This window comes from Octopus bimaculoides, chromosome 3 (assembly GCF_046866305.1).
Source record: "Octopus bimaculoides isolate indiv1 chromosome 3, ASM4686630v1, whole genome shotgun sequence".
Classification (NCBI taxonomy): domain Eukaryota; kingdom Metazoa; phylum Mollusca; class Cephalopoda; order Octopoda; family Octopodidae; genus Octopus; species Octopus bimaculoides.
In genome coordinates, this window is record NC_142930.1 from 45,037,531 (window position 1) to 45,063,089 (window position 25,559).

The 25,559-nt window shown below is 36.0% G+C and overlaps 1 protein-coding gene across 3 annotated transcripts; it reads left to right on the forward strand.

Annotated features, from left to right (window-relative positions):
* The first annotated feature begins 11,157 nt into the window (after positions 1-11,157).
* LOC106880344 (putative DNA-directed RNA polymerases I and III subunit RPAC2) lies at positions 11,158-24,490 on the forward strand. Of its 3 annotated transcripts, none has more exons than XM_014930228.3 (8): positions 11,158-11,672; positions 13,107-13,263; positions 14,580-14,736; positions 16,963-16,988; positions 19,208-19,308; positions 21,432-21,508; positions 23,949-24,028; positions 24,348-24,490. In XM_014930228.3, the coding sequence occupies exons 2-8, from the start codon at positions 13,132-13,134 to the stop codon at positions 24,384-24,386; spliced, it is 612 nt and encodes a 203-aa protein (XP_014785714.1). In that variant the 5' UTR covers positions 11,158-11,672; positions 13,107-13,131; the 3' UTR covers positions 24,387-24,490. The 3 variants fall into 3 exon arrangements, with proteins under 3 accessions (XP_014785714.1, XP_014785713.1, XP_014785715.1); XM_014930227.3 differs by having other exon boundaries at positions 11,211-11,870; XM_014930229.3 differs by lacking the exon at positions 11,158-11,672 and adding an exon at positions 12,072-12,210.
* The last annotated feature ends 1,069 nt before the right edge of the window (positions 24,491-25,559 follow it).

The window sequence follows — 25,559 nt, forward strand, 5'->3', positions numbered from 1 at the left end:
ACACAAACACAGATACACCACTTTCTCTCTCACTATATATATAATGTGTGTGTGTGTATATATATATATATATATATATATATATATATATATATATATATACACACACACACACATACACACAATATAATATAATACAAGTATTTATTTGGACTTTGGGTATGTTTAGTAGCATGCTGATTAAAGCACTGTCGTCGTTTAGGCTACCTGATGGCATCCATGGTTATGATTTAATAGTCACTGCATCTACGTCAGGAATTCCAGTGTTTGTTGAGTTTATAATGAATGAGGGAAAGTACAGCCAACATCTTATGGGTGACCACAACATGCCAAGCGAAACTCAGTATATGTAGCGAAGTATCTTATTTCAAACATGACACCTAATGAGATGCAGCCTGCACTGATGGATGTAACAACTTGCTGTACAATATCCCACCTGTAAGGGACAGCTGCAGGATGGGTCGAAATGATAGTTGTGTTGAATAAAAATTCCTCCTAATTCCATTTTCTGTTTTCCCTCATTATATCTATATATATATAGGATATAAAGAAAGTCAGAAGGTATGAAATATTTATTTCACCAGTTGATATCCATAGATGACAGCCGTTTTGCAGCCAACATCATGCAAAAATAATTTATTTTAGTGTATAATAAATTATTTTATATGCCTGCACTAGGATGTATGCTATAAATTGCATAGTACTACTGTAGATATTTCAAAACAATGCAGATATAGAAAGGTAGCTCTTCAGGTCGACACAATATCATGGTTACATCAATTTTACAACTCTGGTATACACCTACAAAAAAAATAAATCATCTTCAAATATATAATGTATGGTACATATAGTGTGTGTGTATAATATATATGTAATTGCACCGATAAAAGTAAGTATTAACTGTTTTAACTGCAAAACTAAATTTCATGGTTATTCCAGTAATGATTTTAAATATCTACCAAAACATAGAACTGGTATTTTCTGCAAGTCACATTGTCTCAATAAACTTGACATATGCCAACAAAAAATAGTTACAAACATTATATTCCTCAACAAAAGACAGATTTTTATATTAAAACTGCTTTCTACAGTTAACGGTACTGAAAATTTGATCCAGTGAAAAAGGGTTAAGAAAAACTAGATTTTTTTTTTAATTCTTGAGTATTTGTTTTTTAGTAAGTGTTTGTATATTTTGTTTTCATTTACTTTAGTGTGTTAGTGTAGTATTCGTCCATGTGTTTGTGTGTTCATCTTTTGAATGCTTTCTTTGTGACACCACACATTTAGTTAAGTATTACAAAATAAAATTTTTTGAATTCTTTTATTACATTTCATGCCTACCTTATTGATGAAATTGCTTTTTCACATATTAAACTTGTCTGTCTGTGTATCTACCTACCTATATATATATATATATATACATTTATCATCATCATCATCATCATCATCGTTTAACGTCCGCTTTCCATGCTAGCATGGGTTGGACGATTTGACTGAGGACTGGTGAACCAGATGGCTACACCAGGCTCCAATCTGATTTGGCAGAGTTTCTACAGCTGGATGCCCTTCCTAACGCCAACCACTCTGAGAGTGTAGTGGGTGCTTTTACGTGCCACCGGCACGAAGGCCAGTCAGGCAGTACTGGCAACGGCCATGCTCAAAATGGTGTATTTTACGTGCCACCTGCACAGGAGCCAGTCCAGCGGCACTGGCAACGATCTCGCTCGAATGTCTATATATATATATATATATATATATATATATATACATATATATATGTATATGTATATAGATATATATATATATATATGTGTGTGTATGTACTAAATGTGGTTATTTTGAGAAGTCCACTGTGTGGCGTTATTATTTTTCTGTAATAATGCCCTTTATATAAATATAAACGAATAATTATATTTATATATATATATATATATATATATATATATATATATATATATATATATATATATATATATACATACATACATACATACATACATACATACATACATACACACACACACACACACATACACACACATAGATAGATAAATCTTTGTTGGTCCTACTGTTTGGCTTCTGCTCTGGTGATTTCTCCCCCATTGTACTGGATTGATATCTTCAGTTATTTTCTTTAAACCATGAGCACCATAAGAGTAGTGTTAAGCCAAATCCGTGATCTAGTTTTGATTATCTTTGGAAGTCATTTCACTTATAATTGCTAATGCTGCTGTAAGAGGCGTGAATACCAAAGTCACTCCACTAGTATGTTGATTGTGTGTAAGAATGTGTGTGTGTATATACATGTATATGTGTGTGTATATACGTACATGTATATATGTGTGTATATATATATATATATATGCATGTATATGTGTGTGTATATATATATATGCATGTATATGTGTGTGTATATATATATATATATATATGCATGTATATGTGTATATATACACATGTATGTGCAAGTATATGTGTGTCTATATACATCTATGTATATTTATGTGTGTCTATATATATATACATGTATGTATATGCATGTGTGTGTATGTGTGTATGTATATATATATATATATATATATATATATATATATATATATATATACACACATGTATGTATATGCGTATATGTGTGTATATATAATGTAATAGCTTTTCTTTCAAACATATTAAAGACACAGTTACACTCCAGTTTGATCTATTTTGATTTGCATTTTTTTCATATTTCCTTAACTGGTGCATTACATTTTAGTTTGAAACATTAATATTCCTACCTCAGTGATCTCCCCTTCTCAAAATAAGGTTGTCATTCATATAGCTTTAAAACATTAACCCTGTAATTGTAGACTTAAATTTCATGGTTATTTATTTCACTAATGTTGTTAAATATCTATCAAAAAATAGAATTGGTATTTTCTGCAAGTCTTGTTGCCTCAATAAACTTGACATATCTCAACAAGAAACAGTTCAAATGTGATATTCTACAACAAAAGATAGCTTTGTATATAAAACTGCTTTCTGCAATCAAAGGTAATGAAATTTCGAGTGGGCATATCTGATTTGTGTAATAAAAAGGTTAAGGGATTTAGGAATACTATAGGCACAGACGTAGCTTTATAGTTATGAAGTTTGCTTCTCAATCATATGGCTTTGGGTTTGGTCCTATTGCACAGTACCTTGAGCAAGTTTCTTCTATTATATGTTGTCCAATGAATTTTGAGGGATAGTTGACAAACTGAAAGATGTCTATTGTGAATATGATTGTGTGTGTTTATGAATGTTAACAACTTGTTCTGAGCTAATGTTAGAAATGGTGTTTGTTGACATTTCCTGTCAACCAGTTATCCACTAGCTTTGCACTTTTAAATTAATCTGGAATAAGAAGAAAAAAATGGAAAAATATTTTACTTGAAAAACAAGCAAAAGTTGGTGAAAGTTAAGCATTTAGCCACAAAAGTCCTGCTTCAGTTACATCCTGTGCAAGCCATGGTAGCATGGAAAATTAAATGAAGGAACTATCAGTGTTTTAACCATAAAAGAACTAATAATGGAAATATAGGAAAAAACCCTTAAATTAAAAAAAGAAACTCAAACATATTTATGCCTTCAATACAACATTGCATGTGCATACAGACACACAGTCCGGCCTTCATTCCTATAGACAAGTTGCTGCCTCTTATTCATATTAAAGTGGCTTTTAAAATAAATGTTATCTGTGCAGGTTAACACAAATCTATGTTTAATTGTCTTCCATCATGACTTACAATCCTAGATTTATGTGGTGCTTTATCTAAAATAAACAGCAACTTATAACTAAAAAAAAAAATTTTTAAACCAACAGCTGAATCAAAAGTTAAGTTTCAGCAACCAATCACTGCATGGCCATGTTTTATCATTGAGATGCAAATGGCCAGTGCTTTAATTGCCAATTGTTATTAATATTTTAATGGATTTACAGCACATTGCTTCTTGTTACATTCTTATCTGATTTTTTTTACCTTTTTGGTGGTGGGATGCAAATATAGTATTCCAGTTCAATAAACTATTGACTTTTGTCTTATAAAATCACTTGTATATGAATGCAACAAACTTTGATTTGAATTAAACATTGGTGGATGCAATATTCAAGATGCGTGTGTGTATGTGTGTGTGCACATGTAATTATAAGCTGTTGCTGTTCTAGAAGAACAGCTGAAGATTGGGTTCAATTTTCATCTCAGGCAGTTTACACTGCACTTTGTATTAAAACAGATAAGATTGAAGCAATAAATTCCTAACCAATGATTTCTGTGATTACTCAGTATTGATTTTGAGTTCTTGTTTATTCACTTATTTGTTTATCTTTTACTTGTTTCAGTCATTAGACTGTGGCCATACTGGGACACTGCCTTGAAGAATTTTTGGTCAAATGTATTGACCCCAGTATTTTTTTTTTTTTTGAAGCCTGGTACTTATTCTATCAGTCTCTTTTACTGAACTGCTAAGTTATGAGTACATAAACACAACACTGGTTGTCAAGCAGTGGTGGGGGACAAACATGGATGCAAAGACACATGTACACATACAGTTATATACAAAAGCTTCTTTCAGTTTCCATCTACCAAATCCACTCACAAGGCTTTGGTCAACTCGAGGCTATAGCAGATGCTTGCCCAAGGTGCCATGTAGTGGAACTGAACCCGGAACCATGTGGTTGAAAAGCAAGCTTCTTGACGCATAGCCTCTGGAAAGTCCCATTAAGTTAATAGCAGAGAGGAATTTTATAAAATTAAAGCAATTAATGTAGAATTTAGATTACAATGTTTAAATGCCTGAGATGATTATAATTATTTGAAATATAGATTAATGCACAGCTGTCTGGTTTAGATGTTTGTACTTTCAACTACATTGCTTTAGGTTCAGTCCCACTCTGCAGCACCTTGGAGCAAGTGTCTACTACTACAGTCTCAGGCCAACTAAAACACAAGTGGATTTGGTTGATGAAAACTGAAAGAAGCCCATTGTGTGTGTGTATGATATATAATTTATGTATGTGCCTGGGAAACTGAGGGTTTGCAACAGGAACAGCATCTGTCTACAAGTTTCATCTGACTCATGCAAGAATGGAAAAGTGGATGATAAAATGATATCCTATATCTAAACATAATTGTGTGAGTATGTGTGCATATATATATATATATGAATATTGACATTGTACAGATTTTTCTGTTATCAGCTGTATCTCCCTTGTTGACATAACTACCAGTTGCTCTACACTTTTAAAGACCTGTAGAATTAAAAAAATAACTATTGATAAAGAGGTAAGCAGTGATGACCAGAAGACCATTTAGTTGGAAAGTCCTGCCTCAAATAGTCTCCTTCCAACCCACCTTGTTAGTATGAATAAATAGAAGTCAAAGGAATTAATTTCATTGTTAAGAATTGGTTTATTCTCCCATAATCACTGACCATTTTATATCTGGATGTTTACATAGTAGGCAACTAATTTCAGACAAGGGACATATTTTTGTTTTTGGTTAACTAATTCAGGAAACAGTGGAGATCAGACATGTGTCATGAATAAATCTCACGATAGGCAGTAGGCATTAATTAAATTATCAGCAAATGGTCATGTCCCACTGGCTCAATGTTTAAAAATGTTTACTTACAAGCAGTATGTGTGTATGTACATTTGCACACACACATAAATACACTATAATAAGAAAGCTACATATTATTTAGTTTGGAGCATGCAACTTTTATTAAAAGGAAGCAATTATTACAGCCTACACATTCTAGAAAATTCTCATAAATTCCACTTGTGAATATTTTTATCAAGATATGGTTTTCAGGTTTCTTTTATTGTTGAAGATTTTGACTTCCAAATATGGAAGCAGAACCTAGAATTAAGAGGTTAATTTACCAATGACAAATGTCTTCATTAACTGGAAAGAATAGAAAGCTTTCTTATCAATTGCAAAAGCTTTAAATTCACTGAAAATTTTCAATGATTTTTGAAATGTGTAGCAAAGGAGTGTTGGTCTCTAATGGATTCAATTTTACAGGGTCAGTAGTCATCAAGAAGGGACTGAAATTTAGAATGGTCTAAGCAATAATCATTTATCATCTTTGTTACCTATAAGAGAGTTTGCTTGTTCATTATACAAGCATTTTCCCAAGCTAGTATTAGTTGGATGGAAACTTAAGGCAACTGGATGTCCTTTTTGCCACCAATTCTTAAATGTTTTTCAAGTAAGGGATTAAATTTTTTTATTTTATTTTAATGGGCTTTGAAAATACAGAGTGTGAGGTAAACATCACATCAATGTTTTTCTCTGGCAGTACCAAAGCCATGAAACATCAACATTTAAGCAACCCAGTATGCATCCATGTGCATGTATGTGACAGGCTTCTATATAGTTTCAATCTATCAGTTCCATTCATAAGGCACCAGTCATCCTGAAGCTGTAGTAGAAGACTAAAGTCCAAGGTGCCACACTGTGGATTTGAACCTGAAAAACCATACCACCATGCATGCCTACACCTCTGTAGGCAGGTAAATTGATAGGTTGAAAAGTTTTATTGATGATGTATATTGTCAAGTATTTTCATATTTTGATATAATTACTGACAAAGGGAAGTAAAAAGAATGTGTTGAAGAAAGTTTGGTGTTTGCCAAGGACAAGAGCCTGGGTCAACAGTTTCAGGTTGATGACTGGAACATTGGTTTCGATGACCATTAAACGACCAAAGAAATAGTCATTGTTGTTCAGCCTTGATCAACCTGATCTATAGTTAAGGATGCATTTGGAGATGAAAATTTTTGCTGTAAAGGAAATCCTTTGAAACCAGGTAAGTTATTCACTTGGTTTTAGATTTTGCACAGTTTCTGTTTAACAAACTCCATTCATAAAATATTGATTAATCTGAAACTATGTAGAAGATACTTTGAATTTTATTTTTTTTTTAGAATTGTAATTTCCAAGAAACAGATATTAAAAATTTAAGACAAAAATTTCCCCATGAGATGAGATGTCTAATCCATAATGTATGTGTGTGTGTGTGTTATTGTGAGGATATAGATTCCTCTTGAAAGGGATGTTCACATCCAAAGTTTCCCAATTGATGGTTATCTCTTAAAACTCTCCATTTTCTTCATCATATACTATACTATACTATGCTATACTATATATATATATATATATATATATATATATCGTTTTTTTTTTTTGAAATACATAAAAACAGAGAATTAGCACACTCTAAGAAGTAGAGCAGTCTATATTTATTACTGGTGAAGGCCTGTTTATAAGGTTATCCTGGGTTTCTCGCCATAAAGAGTATTTTTATGGCATATCATCAGTCCTAAGACTCGTTGGCCTATGGCCTCTTTAAAGTATGGAGGGGGAAACAAACCAGAAGATATAAACAATGGGACGGTGGAGGATTTTCCATGATATCAAGTATGGAATTCTGTCTTCTTTCAGTTGCCAGATATGGCTGGTCAGTGATGTTATATATCTCCTTTCCGGAACCCCGAAGGAGGACCTATGGTTGGAGAGTTGTTTCTTGAAGGAAGTTTCCATGCATCCGATGTATTTCTTTGGCTGTGTGGAGTCAGTACTGTGCCTACTATTGCTGATGTTGCTGTTGTAGCTGTCGATGTTGTTGGTGCTGTCAGTGTTGCTGTTGTTGCTGGTGCTGGTGATGTTGGTGATTCTGGTGGAGGTGGTGATTGTATCAGTAGTGTTACGTCTTCTGTGTGTGTTGCCAGTGGTACATGTGCTGGTGTTATTAAGCCTGCCAATGCTGGTACTGCTGCTGTTGTTGCTATTGTGGCTATTGCTGCTGCTGGTGTTGTTGTTGATGCTAGTGCTGTCAACGATGATGTTGCTGGGGTTGACGATGTTGGTACTGCTGTTGTTGTTGCTGGTGTTTTCTTCAACAATGATGATGCTGGGGCCTTTGGTGTTGGTGGGGGTGGTGGTGGCATTGGTAGTGTTATGTAGAGGGGTGTGGTCAATGTTACTGTGCAGCTGACGGTGTTACAATATTTATATTATCGTTATTATTGCCATTTCTCTGGTGGTGATGGAGGTGCTGTTCTCATTGACAGGGCTACTGTTATTCACGTCTATGCCGGTGCATCTGTTAGGGGCGCTGCTGCTGCTGCAGCCGATATAGTTTGGTCTGTCACTGCTGGAATGAGAGCTGTCAGTAGGTATATTATCCTGTCTGCTATTAGTAAGGTTGGTGTTGGTGGCGACATCACTGTGGTCAATGTTAGTGATGGTGACGGTGCCATCAGGGATGTAGTGGGCATTGTTGGTGTTGTTGTTGTTGACTTAAGGAAGGCTGTCCGCTGTGGTGGTGGCTTTCATGTCTATGGCTGCAATGGCTGTTATGGTTCCTGCCGGTGGAATTAGCTGGGTTCGCCAGTACCTCAGCCTGAAAGATGACGCCTTTGGTTTTGCAGCGGCCTTCTACTAGGCAACTGTTGCAGATCCTGCATGAACAACCCATCTCTCCCCATTGCTTAGGGGCACTAAGATACTCTTAATGCTAGGGGCACAGCTAAACGAGACCCTAACATTGTGCCTGTTGAAAATGGGGGCGTACTTATGGGAGTTAGTAAAGTGTTTGTCTATTAACTTAAGGAAAAGTCTACCTGCAGGCATTATAGTGTTATGGGTAGGGGCAGGAACCAAATTATTTTCCTGCGGCATTTCCTTGTGGGTGTTAGGTTTTAGCATATAGGAGATGCGGTGCTTGAACCCGCCGGCAGCTAGGGCCTCGTTATAGTATGTGGCTGTTGCATCAAAGGCCTCTTGGTTAGAGGAAAGGCTTGAAATCCTCTTACTGACACCCTTTACCAGGTTCTTGGACACCATGGGTGGTGACATGAGGCTGTGTTGATGTATGTTAGTCTCTCGTTTGGCTTGCAGTAAGCCCTGTAGGTACCGGAGCCCGAGTCCAGTGTGACATCTAAGAAGTCCACTGTGGTGAGATTGGTCTTTATGATTATCTTCAATCCCATGAAACCAAGCATGCTGATTAAGTCCTTCCTAAGCCTATCTAGCATGTGGCCGCTTGCTTCCCTAGAGATGGCCAGGGCATCATCCTTGTAGTGGCCAAGGAAAACAGAGGAGAGCTGTTTCCCAAGAGTATCTAGAATGTACAACCCTATAAGGTCACACATATCAGCACTATCGTAGGCTCCCCACTACATCGGATTGCTTGACCCACGCAGAACAGTACTGTCTTCCTGGCATGCATAATGATTTCTATGTCCCTGTCACTAACATCAGTGAGGCCCCTCCGTATCTGAAAACGGGTGTTTGTGGCAAAAAAATTAAACAAATTTGGGAGAAAATGGGCGGGTAGGGGGGAATATTTCCAGTCTTTCATCAAAGGCCAGCTCATTCACACCATTGACAACTCTTTAGCGTTTTTTTTTTTGTTATTCATGTCACTAAATACAAAAAATATTTATATTAAATAAGAACAAAGCAGCCTTTTTCAATGAGCAGATGTAATAAATTAGCATATTTTAATGGTTTATTACTTTAAAAAGTAGCTATTATCAAATATACGTATATAGAATGGTAATCACTTCATAGTCGAACGGGAAACAGAAAGGTTATTCATTTGGAAACAAAAATTAGGATATAAACTGAAGACATTGTATCATAGGAAGGCGGCGAGGTGGCACAAACGGTAGCACGCCGAACAAAATGCTTAGCGGCATTTCTTCTGGTTTTATGTACTGAGTAAAAATTCCGTCCGTCCAGATGGACTATATGTAATCTGAACCTTTCCCCCCTTATTGTTTATTTTTTTTTTTACGGAATCTCACATTTTAGGCTATGGAGATTCCGATTCTGAAAAAAAATTTTCCAAAATCTCAAATTCAAAATTTCGACCCCCCCCCCCATTTCCTCATTTAATTCAATCCCCGCCCCCACCAAGCAGGCTATTTACATGCTAGAAATAACAGCCAAATCTCACAAAACTGCGATAACATAAAGCAAGAAATGTGTAATCAATCTTTCTGCAGAGATTTCTTTCAGAGTAATTTCCCGCAGTAACCCTAAGTAGGGTTAGGGTCAGGGTTAGGGTTAGAGTATTAGATGATTTCTGGGATCTTGTTCAAAACGGGGGCACCAGTATTTTCTTAACGAAACACTTTGAAACTTGGGACACTGGTAGAATGTGTCATATAAAACATCTTTTTCTCTTAGTCTTCTTAACAAAAAAAACGTACATCGCAAGTTATTTCATGTTAAAGTTGTCGTATTTCTGTAATTTCAACCAATGACTGACGTCCATTCAGCCGAATACATTAAGTGCTGACTACGTAAACAAACGATTCTGGCGGTGATAAAATTATTATTTCCTTGTCAAAAAATGGCTGAAGCATATTGGCAGTAGGGTTAGGCAGTAGCTAATAAACCTTTCATACAGTTCAGGCAGATGTTAACAAAATTATAAATGGAGATTAAATACGCTTTACACCGCTTAAACTGCCAAAGGAGTAAGTATAAACAGCTGAATACTTGTCAGTGATTGGTTGAAATTATCGAAATAAGACAATTTTTTACATGAAATAAATTCGAATACAAACATTTTTTTCTGTTCTATAACGCAAAATAGATAAGTATACGAAGTTTGAAAGTCTTTCGGTACCAAAAACACTACATAAAACATTAATGAAAACTGGTGCCTCCGTTTTGAACAAGATCCAAAATGAATATATATCCATTTTACCCGAAATTATGACGGAAAAATCGGATCTTGTGAATTTTCCGAAAGTCTCCTCCCCACCCCCAGGGTCGTTAGCGCGCATTGTTTTTTTCATATTCGTTTTCTAAACACTTGTTAATACCCTTCCCCAGACAGGTCTTTATATTGACCCAAATACTTTTAGTGTTGATATACTTTCCGAAAGATCGCCACATTCCCTCCTTTCCAAAATGGACTAGTTCCGACAGAGACGTTGGAAAAAGAACTGACAGAGCTTGCGGCAATTTACTGTTAAAATACATTTTAGGGTCAAACTAAAGCGTTTGACCCGGTGACAAAAATTAAAAAATTAGTCTAATAGGTGTAAAACAACTTGCTGGGAACGAATATGAAGAAAAAAATGCGCGCTCGCGAACTGGGGGTGGATGGGTGGGGAGAGGGCTCGGAACATTCACATCGTGAATGTTCCGAGACGCCTCACCGGAGCCAAGAAACAAAAGAAAAATAGTGTAATAGATGTAAAACGACTTGCTCTGAACGAATATGAAAAAAAAAAAAAAAAAAAAAAAGCGCTCCCGCGAAAGGCGAGATGGGGGAGAGGACTCGAGGACTTGGAATTTCTTTTTTTCATTCAGATCGATACTGAAAGCGCTGTCTACTTTTTGCAATTGCTAAACTTTCCGGAGATTTGCCCATGGCAAACATCGGTGGATAACTTATTCTGCATCTCTCTCATGTAAATGAATGAGATGCATTTGAGTCATCTTTTCGGGTAAAAATTATCTAACTTTAAACCTCTCACACATTTTCCTAAAAATTTTCTTGAACAAGTGACTAACAACAACAACAGATTCAGCGTGAAAATACATCAGCATAACAAATTTGGAAACTTTCACTTAATTTTAAAATTTCAAAAAGCGAAGCCTATCAGAAAATATCCCCTTTGAGAGGTAAGCACCTCTATTACTGAGATTTTGTTTGTAGCGTACTTATTACAGTTTACACCGTCTACTACTGAACCTACACTGCTCATCTTTGCTAATATAATTATCAGAGATAGGACCCTATTAAGTAATTAATGTCTTGAATATATATTCTCATACACGCAACTATTTTTATAAACAAATACATCTCGATACAGTTCTTGGGTGAGTTTTTAAGTTACAATTTTTCTTAATAATACCTCTTTATTTTGCCAGACCACGTGTTTTTTTTTATATTCTGGTAAATAATTTCAGTTATGACTTAATTTTCTTTTTGCTGAATTGTTTTGTCTAAACTACTAAATAAAGCGTAGCTTTTTTAAAAATATTTTTTATAACTCGGGTGTAATGTAATCATGTTAATTGTGTTGTCATTGTATGTGAAAGTAAAGAATACGTACACCCGGTGGTTAGAGTTTTTGTCACGCCGAAAACGGGTGGTGTACGTATTCTTTATAGAAAGACTTATGTCAAGTGCTCAAGAAGCTGCTCTGTTAACTGCTGGGTAATTTTTTTTCAGCTCAATCGCTTATGTTTATGTGCATGTATATATATTTGTGTAGGTATGTGTATAAACAGAAATACACACACACATATGTATATATATTCACACACAGTACTTAAACAAATATACATTACATACATTTTCTTACGGAAATTGCCAAACAAAGACTTTCATTATTCTTCTACCTTTATCGAAAGAATGCCTAAATGTGTTTATGGAGAAAAATATTGAAAAACATCAATACAAGTCAGAGTGGCAAAGAAACGAAAACGGCATCAGGTGGTAGTGTCATGTGCTAAAAACAACAGCTAAATCGCTCATAAATCACACACACAATTTCTTTTTTTGCACAATCGTATAAATTCCCGTGTGTAGAACATAAATTCGCAAAAATTCTCTGAAAATTCCGAAAAATAAAAGGCGGACCGTCACCACACAGGCATCCGTTTTTTTTTGTTTTTTTTTCCTTTCTACAGAAACCCGTTTCCGGCTACGGAGATTCCGAATCTGTAAAAAAAAAAATTGGCATGTCAGAATCCCCCCACCCCCGAAAAAAATTTTAGTCACAAATTTCCTTATAATCGGTTCGTTGGCGCAAATTTCAGTTCTGATATTTGTTTAATACACATTTTTAACACCTGTTTGTTTTTTTGTTTTGGTGGCTGGGTCTTAAAGTGGACATCAACAAGATAAATAAATCCCTTTCAAACAGTGGGCTGCAAGATAAAAGTCTGTAGGCTGCATGCGGCCCGCAGGCCTCAGGTTGGCCAGCCATGGTGTAAACCAACTAAAAAAACCATACAAATGAATGTAGTTAAAGAGAAAACAATAACCTAACAGTTTATCTACTCATTGAGTCAGTTTTTTCATTAAAATTTTTTTTTTTTTTAATATAGATAATCTGCAATTTTATCTGCCAAAATGAATAAATATTTACATAAAGTTTTAAAAGACAACAGACAACTTCTTGAAACCAATTTAGTTCCTGAGCCTGTGATTGAATGCATGTTGGAAACTTCTGCCCTTACACCTGATGATCAAGAAGAGTTAGAGGTAGAAGTTTTGTTTTCATAATGTTTTTGTTATTTTTTTAAACATATTTTTGTGCCACAATAATTGTCCAGGGTGGACTCACTTGTTAATTATATTTATTTATATGCTTATAAGCACACAAATGTACAAAGTTAATGAATGCACTATTTAGTTAAATTAGTTTTCCATTTCATGGTCAACTGGCCTCCTGCTGCTGCAACACAGGTTTGTAACTGTACCGAAACATTTTGACATGCTACCGAGATTGTTTCATATTCTTGGATAATAACTTGTTTAAGATGTTCAAGACTGTTAATCTTCTGACGATAGATACGATCTTTTAGATAACCTTACAAAACAAAAGTCTGGTGGTCAGGTGAGCAAACCAGCCACTCCACAGACCCTTGCCTCCCATTCCAAAGATTCAGGGAAAATTTCATTCATCCAGTCACAAACAGCCAGTGAGTAATGTGGGAAAGCACCATCCTGCTGCCACCATAATTCTTCAAAGTCTTTTTGTTCTTTTTAATTTAGGGAGAACTTGGTTTTGTAAAAGTTCCCATTTACGTCATCTTCAATAAAGAATGGTCCCACAAGTCTGTTGTAACTCACACCTGCCCACAACATTATGCCAGGGCTCTTGTGGTCATACTCAATCATGATTTGAAGATTTTCTTGTCTCCAGTATACACAGTTATGCTGAACAACACTCCCTGAAATATAGAATTTTGACTCATCACCCCAGACATGTTCTTCCAATGTTGGGTCATTGTTCAACTTGTCCAGCCATTCATCTGCAAACTGCAAGCGATGATCTGGATCATCTTCCATGAATCAAATGAGGGATATAGAGATACAGTTTTATATCATGGAGAAATTAACTCTATAATAGCAATTTTAAACATACTGGCTGACCAAAGCTTTGTGAGTGGATTTGATATGCAGAAACTGAAAGAAGCCCATCATATTCATATGTATATGTGTGTGTTTTTCCCATCACTGCTTGACAACCAGTGTTGGTTTGTTTATATCTCTGTAACTTAACAGTTCAGTGTCCTGAGGTCAATTCATTTGACTTAAAAAATTCAAGGCAGTGCCCTACGATAGCCTCGGACTGGTGACTGAAACAAGTACCAGGTAAAAGATATCTATCAATGAGGAAATCTGAGACAGTATGTGAAAGCTGTGGGCCCTTAAACCAGAAAAACAATATTCTCATCGTTTCAGTCTGTGAAGCAAAATATGCAGCAGTCCATGAAAAGCCTTTCGAAATAAATATAAACTGACTAAACCTCCCATCCCTCCTGCTTAAGTAACTGTGTTTTTTCTCTATTTAGCAAGAGGATGAAAGAAAGACCAAAGTGAAGAAATTATTGAAAATGGTTGAAAGGAAAGGCATCAAATGTTTTGAATCATTTCTGGATGCTTTGGTTCGCACTGACAATACCAACTTAGCAAATACACTGAAGGAAAGTAGGAAAGTTCCCACAACAGGTAGGTTTTCAGGTTGTTGCTTATATATTATTTAGATCCTGGTCAACTTTGAATAGGCACACCTAAGAGTTAGTTGAGTGACTATGTAAAGATGTTCCCTCTTGTCTTGTACATGTAGTGTGTGTGCATGTATACACACACACGCACACAAATATTTAAGACAGTGAGCAAGTCATGAAAGCATCACACAAAATGTTTTCCTATATTTATTTCAGCAACTTGCATTCTAAGTCTAAATCATACCAAGGTCAACTTTTCAACTTTCCAGGGTCAATAAAGTGCCTAGAATAGTGAACTAGCAGAAATGTTGAGTCTTGACATAGTACGTCTTGCAGTATTTGTAAATAGCCATGGCCACTGCCCTTTTTTGTAAGAGACAAAAAGCGTGCATATATAATTATCATTTTACATCCGTCCATGCTTGCTTGGATTGGACAGTTTGGTAGTAGTTCATTTGCTCCAATGTTTCAGTTTTGGCATGGTTTTGTAGTACTCTATGTAGCTAAATAGTTGAATGATGTCTCTTGCAAGAAGGTCTATAGAGTAACCTCCCTTTACTAAGTTTCTCGAAGCATCTGTGTCACGAGACGTGGTTCTTAATTATTCAAGAAGCTTAGCGTTTCTCTTGGAACTTTCTAGAATGTCTAGCTTTCCATTAATAAAAGCAGCTTGCTAACTCTGCTCGAGTTTTCTTGCATAGATTACTTCATTCAACTTTGATTCTATATTTTGATTATGTATCATCGACCAGTAAATAAAATATATTTTTATATAGTGAATATATAGTTCTTGAATTTATTCTTCTTCTCTATATGAACTCCTGTAATAATATACACACAGCCATATCAACACCTGGTACTGAATATATATTCCCACTATAGTTTCTATAACTAGATGCCATCCGCATTACAGGGTTTGCTAGGTGCTTTTTCTTGGTACCAGCACTAGTGAAGTTGTCTTGTAATTTGCAAAACTAAAGAGACTTGTGACTGAGAGGAGAATAGGAGAGAGTTGACTTCAGAGTTGAAGTGATGAGAGAGGACAAGTATTACGAGAGGGATAGATTTATTGTTGTGCTTTATGTAGAAAAGGAGTGAGTAGAATTTTAATATGGCGTACTTAGTAAAAACTTGGCCACACAAAAGGTGCAGTGGAATCAGGCAGTTTAACATAGAAAGCAGATGTATGTAGCAGATGCACAGGAGTAATAAACTCTAAGATTGCATGGGAAATAGATGCTTTCAAATGCCTAAGCAGTTCCTTAGAAGTAGTAGATAGCTTCTGTTATCTAGGTGACCAATTAACAATGGAGGACTGTGTTCTTAAATTACAGTAGCCAGAATAAGAGCAATATACCTTTGTTGGCAGTAAAAGGTTTCTCTCTCAGTAAAAAGTGTATTGTACTATGGTTGGGTACAAATAGCAGTGCTACATGCTAGTGAGATATGGCCCCTAAATGTAGAGGACCTGCAAAGACTAGAAAAGAACAAAATAAGCATTCCCCACTGGATGTGCAATGTCAGCATGTGATGTTTGATGGAGAACAAATGTATTGAGAGGAAAATTGAGCATAAGGAATCAGATATAGTGTACAAGAGAGAAAACTATGTTGGTTTGAGTATGTGATGCATATGGATGAGAGATTGGCCTTTGTGAATGATCTGCTTTCCTTACCTTCTTTTTTTTGTTGACCTATCTTATTTTTACTGCAGTCTTTTGTGGCAAATCATCATCACCATTTAATGTCCATTTTCTATGCTAGCATGGATTAGACTATTCAACAGGAACTGTCAAACAGAGGATTGTGCCAAACTCTAATTTCTGCTTTGGTATGGTTTCTATCACTGGATACCCTTCCTAACACCAACCACATTACTGTGTACCGAGTACTTTTTATGTGGTACCAACACCAGTGAAATTACCAAGTAACCTACAAGACTGGGCCTCTCTGTCGAGGGAGGAGGTGTTGGTGCTAGGTGATGTGTGGTTAAAATATGATAGAGGGACAGAAACAGGTGTCTTGCTATAAAAGAGATACATGGCTACCACAGTTGGAAAAGAAAGGGAGAGAGAAAACTTGGTGGTGAAGATGAGTCAGGGCATACCCTCAAGTTACAGGGAAGTGAATGTAAGTGGTACTGAAGATAGACTCAATGATTAAAAAAGAAAACTTAAAGCTATATTTTTGTTCTGAAATTGATTTTTGTGTTTTGTTTCTCATTTCAGATTTTGATGATGAAAATAGAAAGTCAGTAAGTTGCTTTATTTAAATATTATTGCTAGGAATATTTGTGAATATGTATTTTCATTAACATTTATTTTAACTTCCCAGTCCTTTTGCCATAGTTTTTCTCTGTTCCAACAGATGTCATACCAATGAATATTAATGTCATTCATCATCTTTGTAGTAGTGGTAGTATATGTGTAAACAGATCCTTTTAGATGAATCCACATGTTTAAGAGCTTATTTAAGCAAAACCTCCTGAACAGTTGCCTTCAAATAAACCTGCAGCAAGCCTGATGAGGGCTGAAATTTTTCTTTTCTCAGTCTCTGTTCTGAGATTAATCACTTTATGAATTTCTCTTTCTCTTGTGGATTAAATATAACTTGCTACCCAATCATTTTACATTCTTGCTTCAATCCCCCAGCTTCATTGACTGAAAATCCCAAATGATTCAGCTTATTTCACTATATTATTGCTTTATTATTATTATTATTATTATTATTATTATTATTATTATTATTATTGCTCAGAATATTTGTGAATATGTATTTTTGCTCCATCCCAACAGATTCCATGCTAATGAATATTATTATTATTCATCATCATAGTTGTTGGCACTCCGTCACTTACGACGTCGAGGGTTCCAGTTGATCCAATCAATGGAACAGCCTGCTCGTGAAATTAACATGCAAGTGGCTGAGCACTCCACAGACACGTGTACCCTTAACGTAGTTCTCGGGGATATTCAGCATGACACAGTGCGACAAGGCTGGCCCTTTGAATTATAGGCACAACAGAAACAGGAAGTAAGAGTGAGAGAAAGTTGTGGTGAAAGAGTACAGCAGGGTTCACCCCCCACTCCACCCCCTGCCAGAACCTCGTGGAGCTTTAGGTGTTTTCGCTCAATAAACACTCACAACGCCTGGTCTGGAAATCGAAACCGCGATCCTATGACCGTGAGTCCGCTGCCCTAACCACTGAGCCATTGCGCTTCCACCATCATCATAGTAGTAGTGATAGAAATGAAGTTTATTCAAATTCTTGTTTGTGTAAACTGATTCTTAAATTTCCTGCTAAATGAATCCACATGTTCAAGAGCATATTTAAGCAAAGACTCCTGTACAGCTACTAAAACCATTAATTCCTAATGGCTGTTATCTGCCTGTCTGTGTCTCTCTCTTTATATATACTAGCTGGACCTGATCAAACTTCACAGAAAACATAAAACATGTAAGCATTTCTAAATTGTGTGCTGGTGCAATGAGAAATGTTTCTATATTGTGACAGTTACAGAATATAGAAAGACGTATAAAACCGATAGCTATATAATCCAACCAAAATATCTCAATTACACAAACATACACAGAATTATTATTTAGCCTTAAAATACATCATACATATTCAAGGAAACCTTTTTGGTTTAGCAGTATGGAACGTTCTTCTGGTATTCTGGTAGTCAAGAATCAGGAGATACGCCTTCTTTCTGTGATTCAGAACCTCAAGTTATAGACAAGTCTGCTCCTGAAGAAGAATCTCTTAGCTCATTGTTACCACTTAGCGACAATAACTCAACTCCAGAATACAGTCGTCAACATCCAAGAAGATTGAGACAAAAAAAACCTCCGGACTATTATGTGTCACAACATTGATTTATTTATATTCAATTTTGTTGTGATACTGTAATTTATGTTTTTTATTCCATACTTGTTGGGGAGGTGTTATATTGCTCTAATTTGATTCTATGTTCTGACTAAGTATCGAACTATGTTTAGCAACTCTGCTTTATTTCGTGCTTTCACCAAGTGTCCTTTTAAAGTGACTTTTGACTGCCTTCTAATTTGCATACTGGTTTGTTTTGTAAGTGGTGTGATACTTTTCGCATGTGAATCTTTAGGTTCTACTTTTGTTTTTAATTAGCGTGTATTTTTGAGTATATATTGCGTTGTATTTGCTCACATATTGACTCCATTATTGGCTTGCATTCGAGTAATGTAATCCAAGTTAATAATTCTGTATTAAAACATAACAGCTGAATACCTTTTATCTCTCTTTTTTTTGTACCCCTCCCTTCAATCTTTTTACCTCTTCCTTTGAAGTGTGACACCACAGGTACGTATAAAAACAAACAAAACTAAGCGTATTAACATTATTGATATATGTATGTATGTATTAATATATATATATATATATATATATATATATATATATACAAACATACACACACTTTCTGTGATTTTATGTTACAGATACCACATTTAGAAAGTATTGACTCACTCAGCCAGACATTTATCTTACACAATGAAGACCACACACTTGGCAATTCATTACGTTATGTTATCATGAAAGAGTAAGTAACAACCAAATGATTTGTTCCTTTATGGTTTATTATAGTTAATGCTTATTCTTTATTCTTCTATCCTTTTATGGAACAGTGGCCATGATGAAGCACTGCCATCAAATGTTTTCATATTTAATTTAATGGCTTAGTACATCTTGGTACAAATGGGCCTAAAACTGACAGAAAGAAAAATTCTGGGTTCAGTCCCATTGTGTGGTGCTTTGGGCAGGTGTCTTCCATTATATCCCTGGGCTGACCAAAGCCTCATGAATGGAATTGGTAGATGGAAATTAAAAGAAGCCTGTCATATATGTGTGTGTTTTCCTGCACCACCACTTGACAACTAGTGTTGGCTTGTTTTTGTCCCTGTAACATAGCAGTTTGGCATGAGATTGACAGATTAAGTACTAGACTTTAAAAAATAGTACTGGGGTCAGTTCATTCAACTAAACCCTTCAAGGTAGTGCCCCAGCATGGTCACAGTTCAATGACTGAAACAAGTAAAGGATAAAAGATTCCAATTTATTGTAGCATATACACACTGACGTGGAGGCACAATGGCCCAGTGGTTAGGGCAGCGGACTCGCAGTCATAGGATCGCGGTTTCGATTCCCAGACCGGGCGTTGTGAGTGTTTATTGAGTGAAAACACCTAAAGCTCCACGAGGCTTCGGCAGGGGGTGGTGGCGAACCCTGCTGTACTCTTTCACCACAACTTTCTCTCACTCTTACTTCCTGTTTTTGTTGTGCCTGTAATTCAATGGGTCAGCCTTGTCACACTGTGTCACGCTGAATATCCCCGAGAACTATGTTAAGAGTACACGTGTCTGTGGAGTGCTCAGCCACTTGCACGTTAATTTCACGAGCAGGCTGTTCCGTTGGTCGGATCGACTGGAACCCTCGACGTCGTAAACGACAAAGTGCCAACAACAACAACAATACACACTGACATATAGAAATAAAAAAAGTAGCTATGATAATAGTTCACAGTATATTGGGTAAAATCTTTCAATAGAAAAAAAAGGTAACAACCATCCACAGGGCACAAATTGTGCATTTACTGTATGCCAGATGACCATAATCCGATTACAACAGTGTAATATACTCACACACACATACATCATCAGTATCATTAGATTCATTTGATGTCTGCTTTCTATGTGTTGGCTGATGTAAACTCTGAGTAATAGTATGCTGTTAGCTGGAACTGTAACAGATATAAATATTTACTCTTAGATATTGAGATCTTTTACTTTTTCATAGACTAATTCTGTATGCATTTGTAAACACACCACCACTTATAAATATACAAAACATTTACACACGCGGTATTGGGCAACCCAAGGTTATGGTAGACAACACCTGTCCAAGTGCCATGGGTTTGAATCTGAAATCATGTAGCAGTGAAACTTCTTAACCATGCAGCCATACCTGAGCTGTGCTGTTTTTTTATTTTAAATATTTCTATTTTCTGTTATCAAATGTGAGATATCTTAGGGCTTTTTTAATTGTAAGTTCATAGAATTGTATATTAAGAGAGTAATTATTATTTAAGCTTAATGTTCTTTCACTATGCCAAGTTCCATACGGCACCTTTCCATAAAGCTATATGTTCAAAACTTAAACCATTGCAGTGAATGTGTGGGAACAGTCACATGATTCTACCAGCCTGCTATAGTTTACCCAACAATCAGTGCTACCCCTAAAAGTTTGGTGGTTAACCAGATAAAGAACATAGCTAATATGATGAAATCAACTGAAAAATTCTGTAGCTTGTGAAGATGTTATTAGAAAGTAATAGCTGGCCATCTTAGACTATAAAGTTGACTGTCAGTATGGGAAGGTAAAAAGATTGTGTTAGAGCTACTGTACAATGGAGCCAAAAGTGGGAAAAACTGTGTGATGTGGAAACTAACTGATTTTCATTAGTTCCTTTATAAAAAAAAAAAAAGGATCATGCAATCCACATTGCCCTTGTTTAAGACACAACTTGGACCTCAGGTGCCTTAAGTGGAGTCTACTCTGTTAGAAGGATTGGGATGTTGTGTCTCAGGAGAGATAATATAGTGCCTATGAAAGCAGTTGTAAGACATGAGTAGAGGTAGTGTAACTGATGATACTTTTATGTTTCAGTCCTAGAGTGGAATTTTGTGGATATGGTGTACCGCATCCCTTTGACAAACAGATAAATTTCCGGATACAAAGCAAAGGTATGTTATACTTTTTACTCCTTTTATTTTCCAATGTTACTCGACTTCACCTTTTCTATTTTCTTCTTCAATTTGATAAAACGTTTTTCTTACTCAGAGGAAGAAAGATAACTATCATGACTCTCGTAGAATTCTGAGACAACTGGGTGTTTAGCAGAAGGGAGGATAAAGCATAACAAATAACAAAAAGCTGCTGCTACTGAAAAGGGTAACCATACATCTCTCCTGAGACACAACATCCCAATCCTTCTAACAGAGTAGACCCCACTTAAGACACCTGAGGCTCAAGTTGTGTCTTCAATAAGGGTAATGGATTGCATAATGGAACTGGTGAAAATCAGTCAGTTTTCTGACAGTTTCTTTCATATATGTGTATTTTTACCCCTACCCTACCCTCACAACATTCGATGTGATTCCTACAACCCTTCAAAACCTTTGCTTTACATTAGCTTTTCAAACATTACAGATCTGTATAAAAAATAGTTTATTTCTCTGAAAGTAACTGGTTACTTTTGTCCCTTGTACACTGTAATTTCTTATATGGAACAAGTTTCCACTTCTTTCCCCTCATGTAAAATATTACTACTATATGTTATACAGACATTCAAGTAAGGGCTCTAGAGTATCTGATGTGAGTACCTAGCCAGGCACTCCTGTCACTAATGATTTCCACAACTCCACTTTCACCACTCATTTTACTGAACACTTGGATTAGTTATTAATTATTGAAATAGAGAGATTTTATGTCATTTCCTATAGTTGATCTATTCTGAATTTAATTTAGTGTCATCATTGTTCATCATCATCGTTTAACGTCCGCTTTCAATGCTAGCATGGGTTGGAAGATTTGACTGAGGACTGGTGGACCAGGAAGCGACACCAGGCTCCAATCTGATTTGGCAGAGTTTCTACAGCTGGATGCCCTTCCTAACGCCAACCACTCCGAAAGTGTAGTGGGTGCTTTTATGTGCCACCGGCACGAGGGCCAGTCAGGCGGGTACTGGCGACGGCCACGCTCGAAATGGTGTATTTTATGTGCCACCTGCACAGGAGCCAGTCCATTGGCACTGGCAGGCAACTCTGAATCATCATCTTTGAACAAATAAATATATGTATTATATACTCTTTAACTCACTGTACATTCAACACACACACATAAGTTAAATTACTTAAATTTTGTGGGTATAAAACATGTTCATATCATCACAAATGTTTCAAGGTAGACTGAAGAGGAGTTTAAATAAATTTTAAGTGACTCTAGGTGAAAGTCTTCAGACTGCTGTTGGTCACTTCAAATTGCATAATTCTCTTTGCCATCACAGTGACATCATTTGTTTTATTGGTAAATTCAAGTGTTGGAGCAAACAGGATGCTGGCATTCTGCAGAGTGTGATGTTTTTGTGACATAGGCTATTTACATTAGATACAACATATGGAAGGACAGATAAAATGTTGTCATTTTGTAGTGGGGTATTTTAATTAAAACAGTTTCGACACAGGTTAATAACCAGTTTCATAATGTTAGGTTAGATACAAGTTTATGTGAGTAAACTCTTGAGTTATTGAAATAATCCCCACTTCCGTTGCTTGGTGCCATTTGGGACTGACTGTGAATAAGAAAAAATAATCTCAAGAATCAAGAAATTTCTGAAGTACAAACGCCATGCTGGAAATGACTATCAGGGTATCTGCGGTCATTTCTTTCTGTGCACTCGTCTTCATCAGCACAGAAGTTCTACATTGATTCCAATTGACAAAGGGCTTAGACATGTACAAAAAAAAGAAAAACAATGGCTGTGTGGTAAGAAGCTTACTTCCCAACCACACAGTTCTGGGTTCCATCCTATTGTGTGTCACCTAAGGCTAGTGTCTTCTACTATAGCCTTGAGCCAAGCAAAGTCTTGTGTGGATTTGGTAGATGGAAACTGAAAGAGGACTGTCATATATATGTGTGTTTGTCTCCCCATCACTGCATGACAATCGGTGTTGGTGTGTTCATGTCCCTATAACTTAGCAGTTCAACAAAAGCAGCCAATAGAATAAGTACTAAACTTAAAAATAAGTCCTGGGGTCAATTTGTTTGATTAAGATCCTTCAAGGCAGTGCTCCAGCATTGCCACAGTCAAATGACTGAAACAAAAAAAAAATAGCCAAGATAATTTACATAATTAAAGCAAAGATGAGTTAACAGAAATAACTCAGTACCCAGTGGCATGAATTTGAGCAAAAGTATGTGAATTACCATATGCAAATTATCCTACATGGGTGTGCATGAGCATAATGTATGTAAATAATCAACTACTTTTGGAGAAAAAAATTCTTTTTGTTTAGAAATATAGGTTATATACAGTGTGTGTATAAACAAATATATATATTATATACATGTGTGCGTAGCAAAATATAGTCTTATTTTAATTTTCTTTTTTGTCTTTGTCTTTAGTTATTCCTGCTGTGGAAGTTTTAGTTGATGGACTTAACAATTTAAATTCTTTATGCCAAATTGTTCTGGATAAATTTGAGGTAAGTAAACCAGTTTAATTAAGAAAAATGAACAACTATTAGAATTGTTTAGCTTCATGTCTTTCTGAGACATAGTGTCCCAGCATGACCTCAGCCAGATGGCTTAACCAGTGGAAGAAAGGTCCACCATGTGTGTGTGTATTATATATATATATATATATATATACACACACACACACACACATACAGTAATATTTAGAGTGTTTGTGTGTGTCTCATGAGTTTAGTTGTAAAAAGAAGAAAATCAAATAATTTAATTTTGATACCTGATCTGAATTATATTCCTAATTGTTACTTTTGTTTTTCTTTTTTTCTTCAGGAAAGTGTGAATACATACAAGAAAAGTCAACAGGAATAAAAAAAAAAAACAGATTGTGTGTGAGCGTGTGTCTCTAATTAGATGACATATGCTGTTAATAAAGACATTTGTGTTTTGTCAAAATAAAAACAGTCTGAAAATTCCTTACAGGATTCCATTTGTTTAATTTCTCTCTCTGCAATTATTGTTTAGACCTTGATTAGTCCTGAATCTTAATGTATGAAGATCCTTTCTTACCACTTCATCCGTCTTCCACGTTCTCTCCACAATTAGAGATTGGCACTTCTTGATGCAACTGTCTTCATTCATATGCATTACATGACTGTACCAGCACGGTCTTCTCTCTTGCACACAACATCTGATGCTATGTATACCCTGTTGTATATGCACACTGATATTACCCAACCAGTGGAGCATACTGGCTTTATTTCTTTCAAGCCTTCACAGCCCATATCCTACTGCCATGTAGCATAACTTTTTTGTATACAGGCATCATACAATCTGCCTTTCACTCTGAGAGAGAGGCCCTTTGTTACCAAGAGGTAGCAGCTCTCTCAACTTTGCCCAGCTTATTCTTTCAGAACAACCTCCACCATTGGGCCTCGCGGAGGGGATGACAAGGGACTGAGACACCTGGCAATTTGCTGTGCTTGAGAAGACACAAAAATTGTGGTTGTCTTTGCATACAGTCGTGTCCCCTGCATCTTTCTTTAGTTGAGCATTTCTAATCTTGTGATCTTGTGGGTGCTGGTGCCACGTAAAAGCACTCGGTACTCTGTTAAGTGGTTGGCATTAGGAAGGGTATCCAGCCATAGAAACCTGGGCAGTTTTTCAGCTGGCCAACCTCTGGCAGCATGAAAAATGGATGTTAAATGATGATGGACTGAGGTTTTTCATGCCACAGTGCTGTTGTTTAGTCTCCATTGACTATAAGTAGTGGCAATGCACTTTTTTTGCAGGTATCTAAGAGTTTTCATGATTTCAATATTCAGTGTTTTTTTAAAGACAGTAAGATGTAACATGAAGGACATTTGACTGCTATTTCACAGGGAAACCTCTAGATAATGAAGCTATAACATAAGTCTCTGTTTGCTCCCCCAAAATGGGATATATTGTGACTTTTCATTGTTGTTTCTTAACAGTAGTAGTCTGTCGTGACTCATAAATCTTACTGATCTATAATCATAGAAAATTGGTTTGTTACAAATGAAA

Excerpts from the sequence above, each read along its gene's own strand:
- LOC106880344 (XM_014930228.3), top strand. The coding sequence starts at position 13,132 with ATGAATAAATATTTACATAAAGTTTTAAAAGACAACAGACAACTTCTT. Across the intron at positions 21,509-23,948 it reads TTTCCGGATACAAAGCAAAG|TTATTCCTGCTGTGGAAGTT; the intron begins GTATGTTATACT and ends CTTTGTCTTTAG. Across the intron at positions 24,029-24,347 it reads TTGTTCTGGATAAATTTGAG|GAAAGTGTGAATACATACAA; the intron begins GTAAGTAAACCA and ends TTTTTTCTTCAG.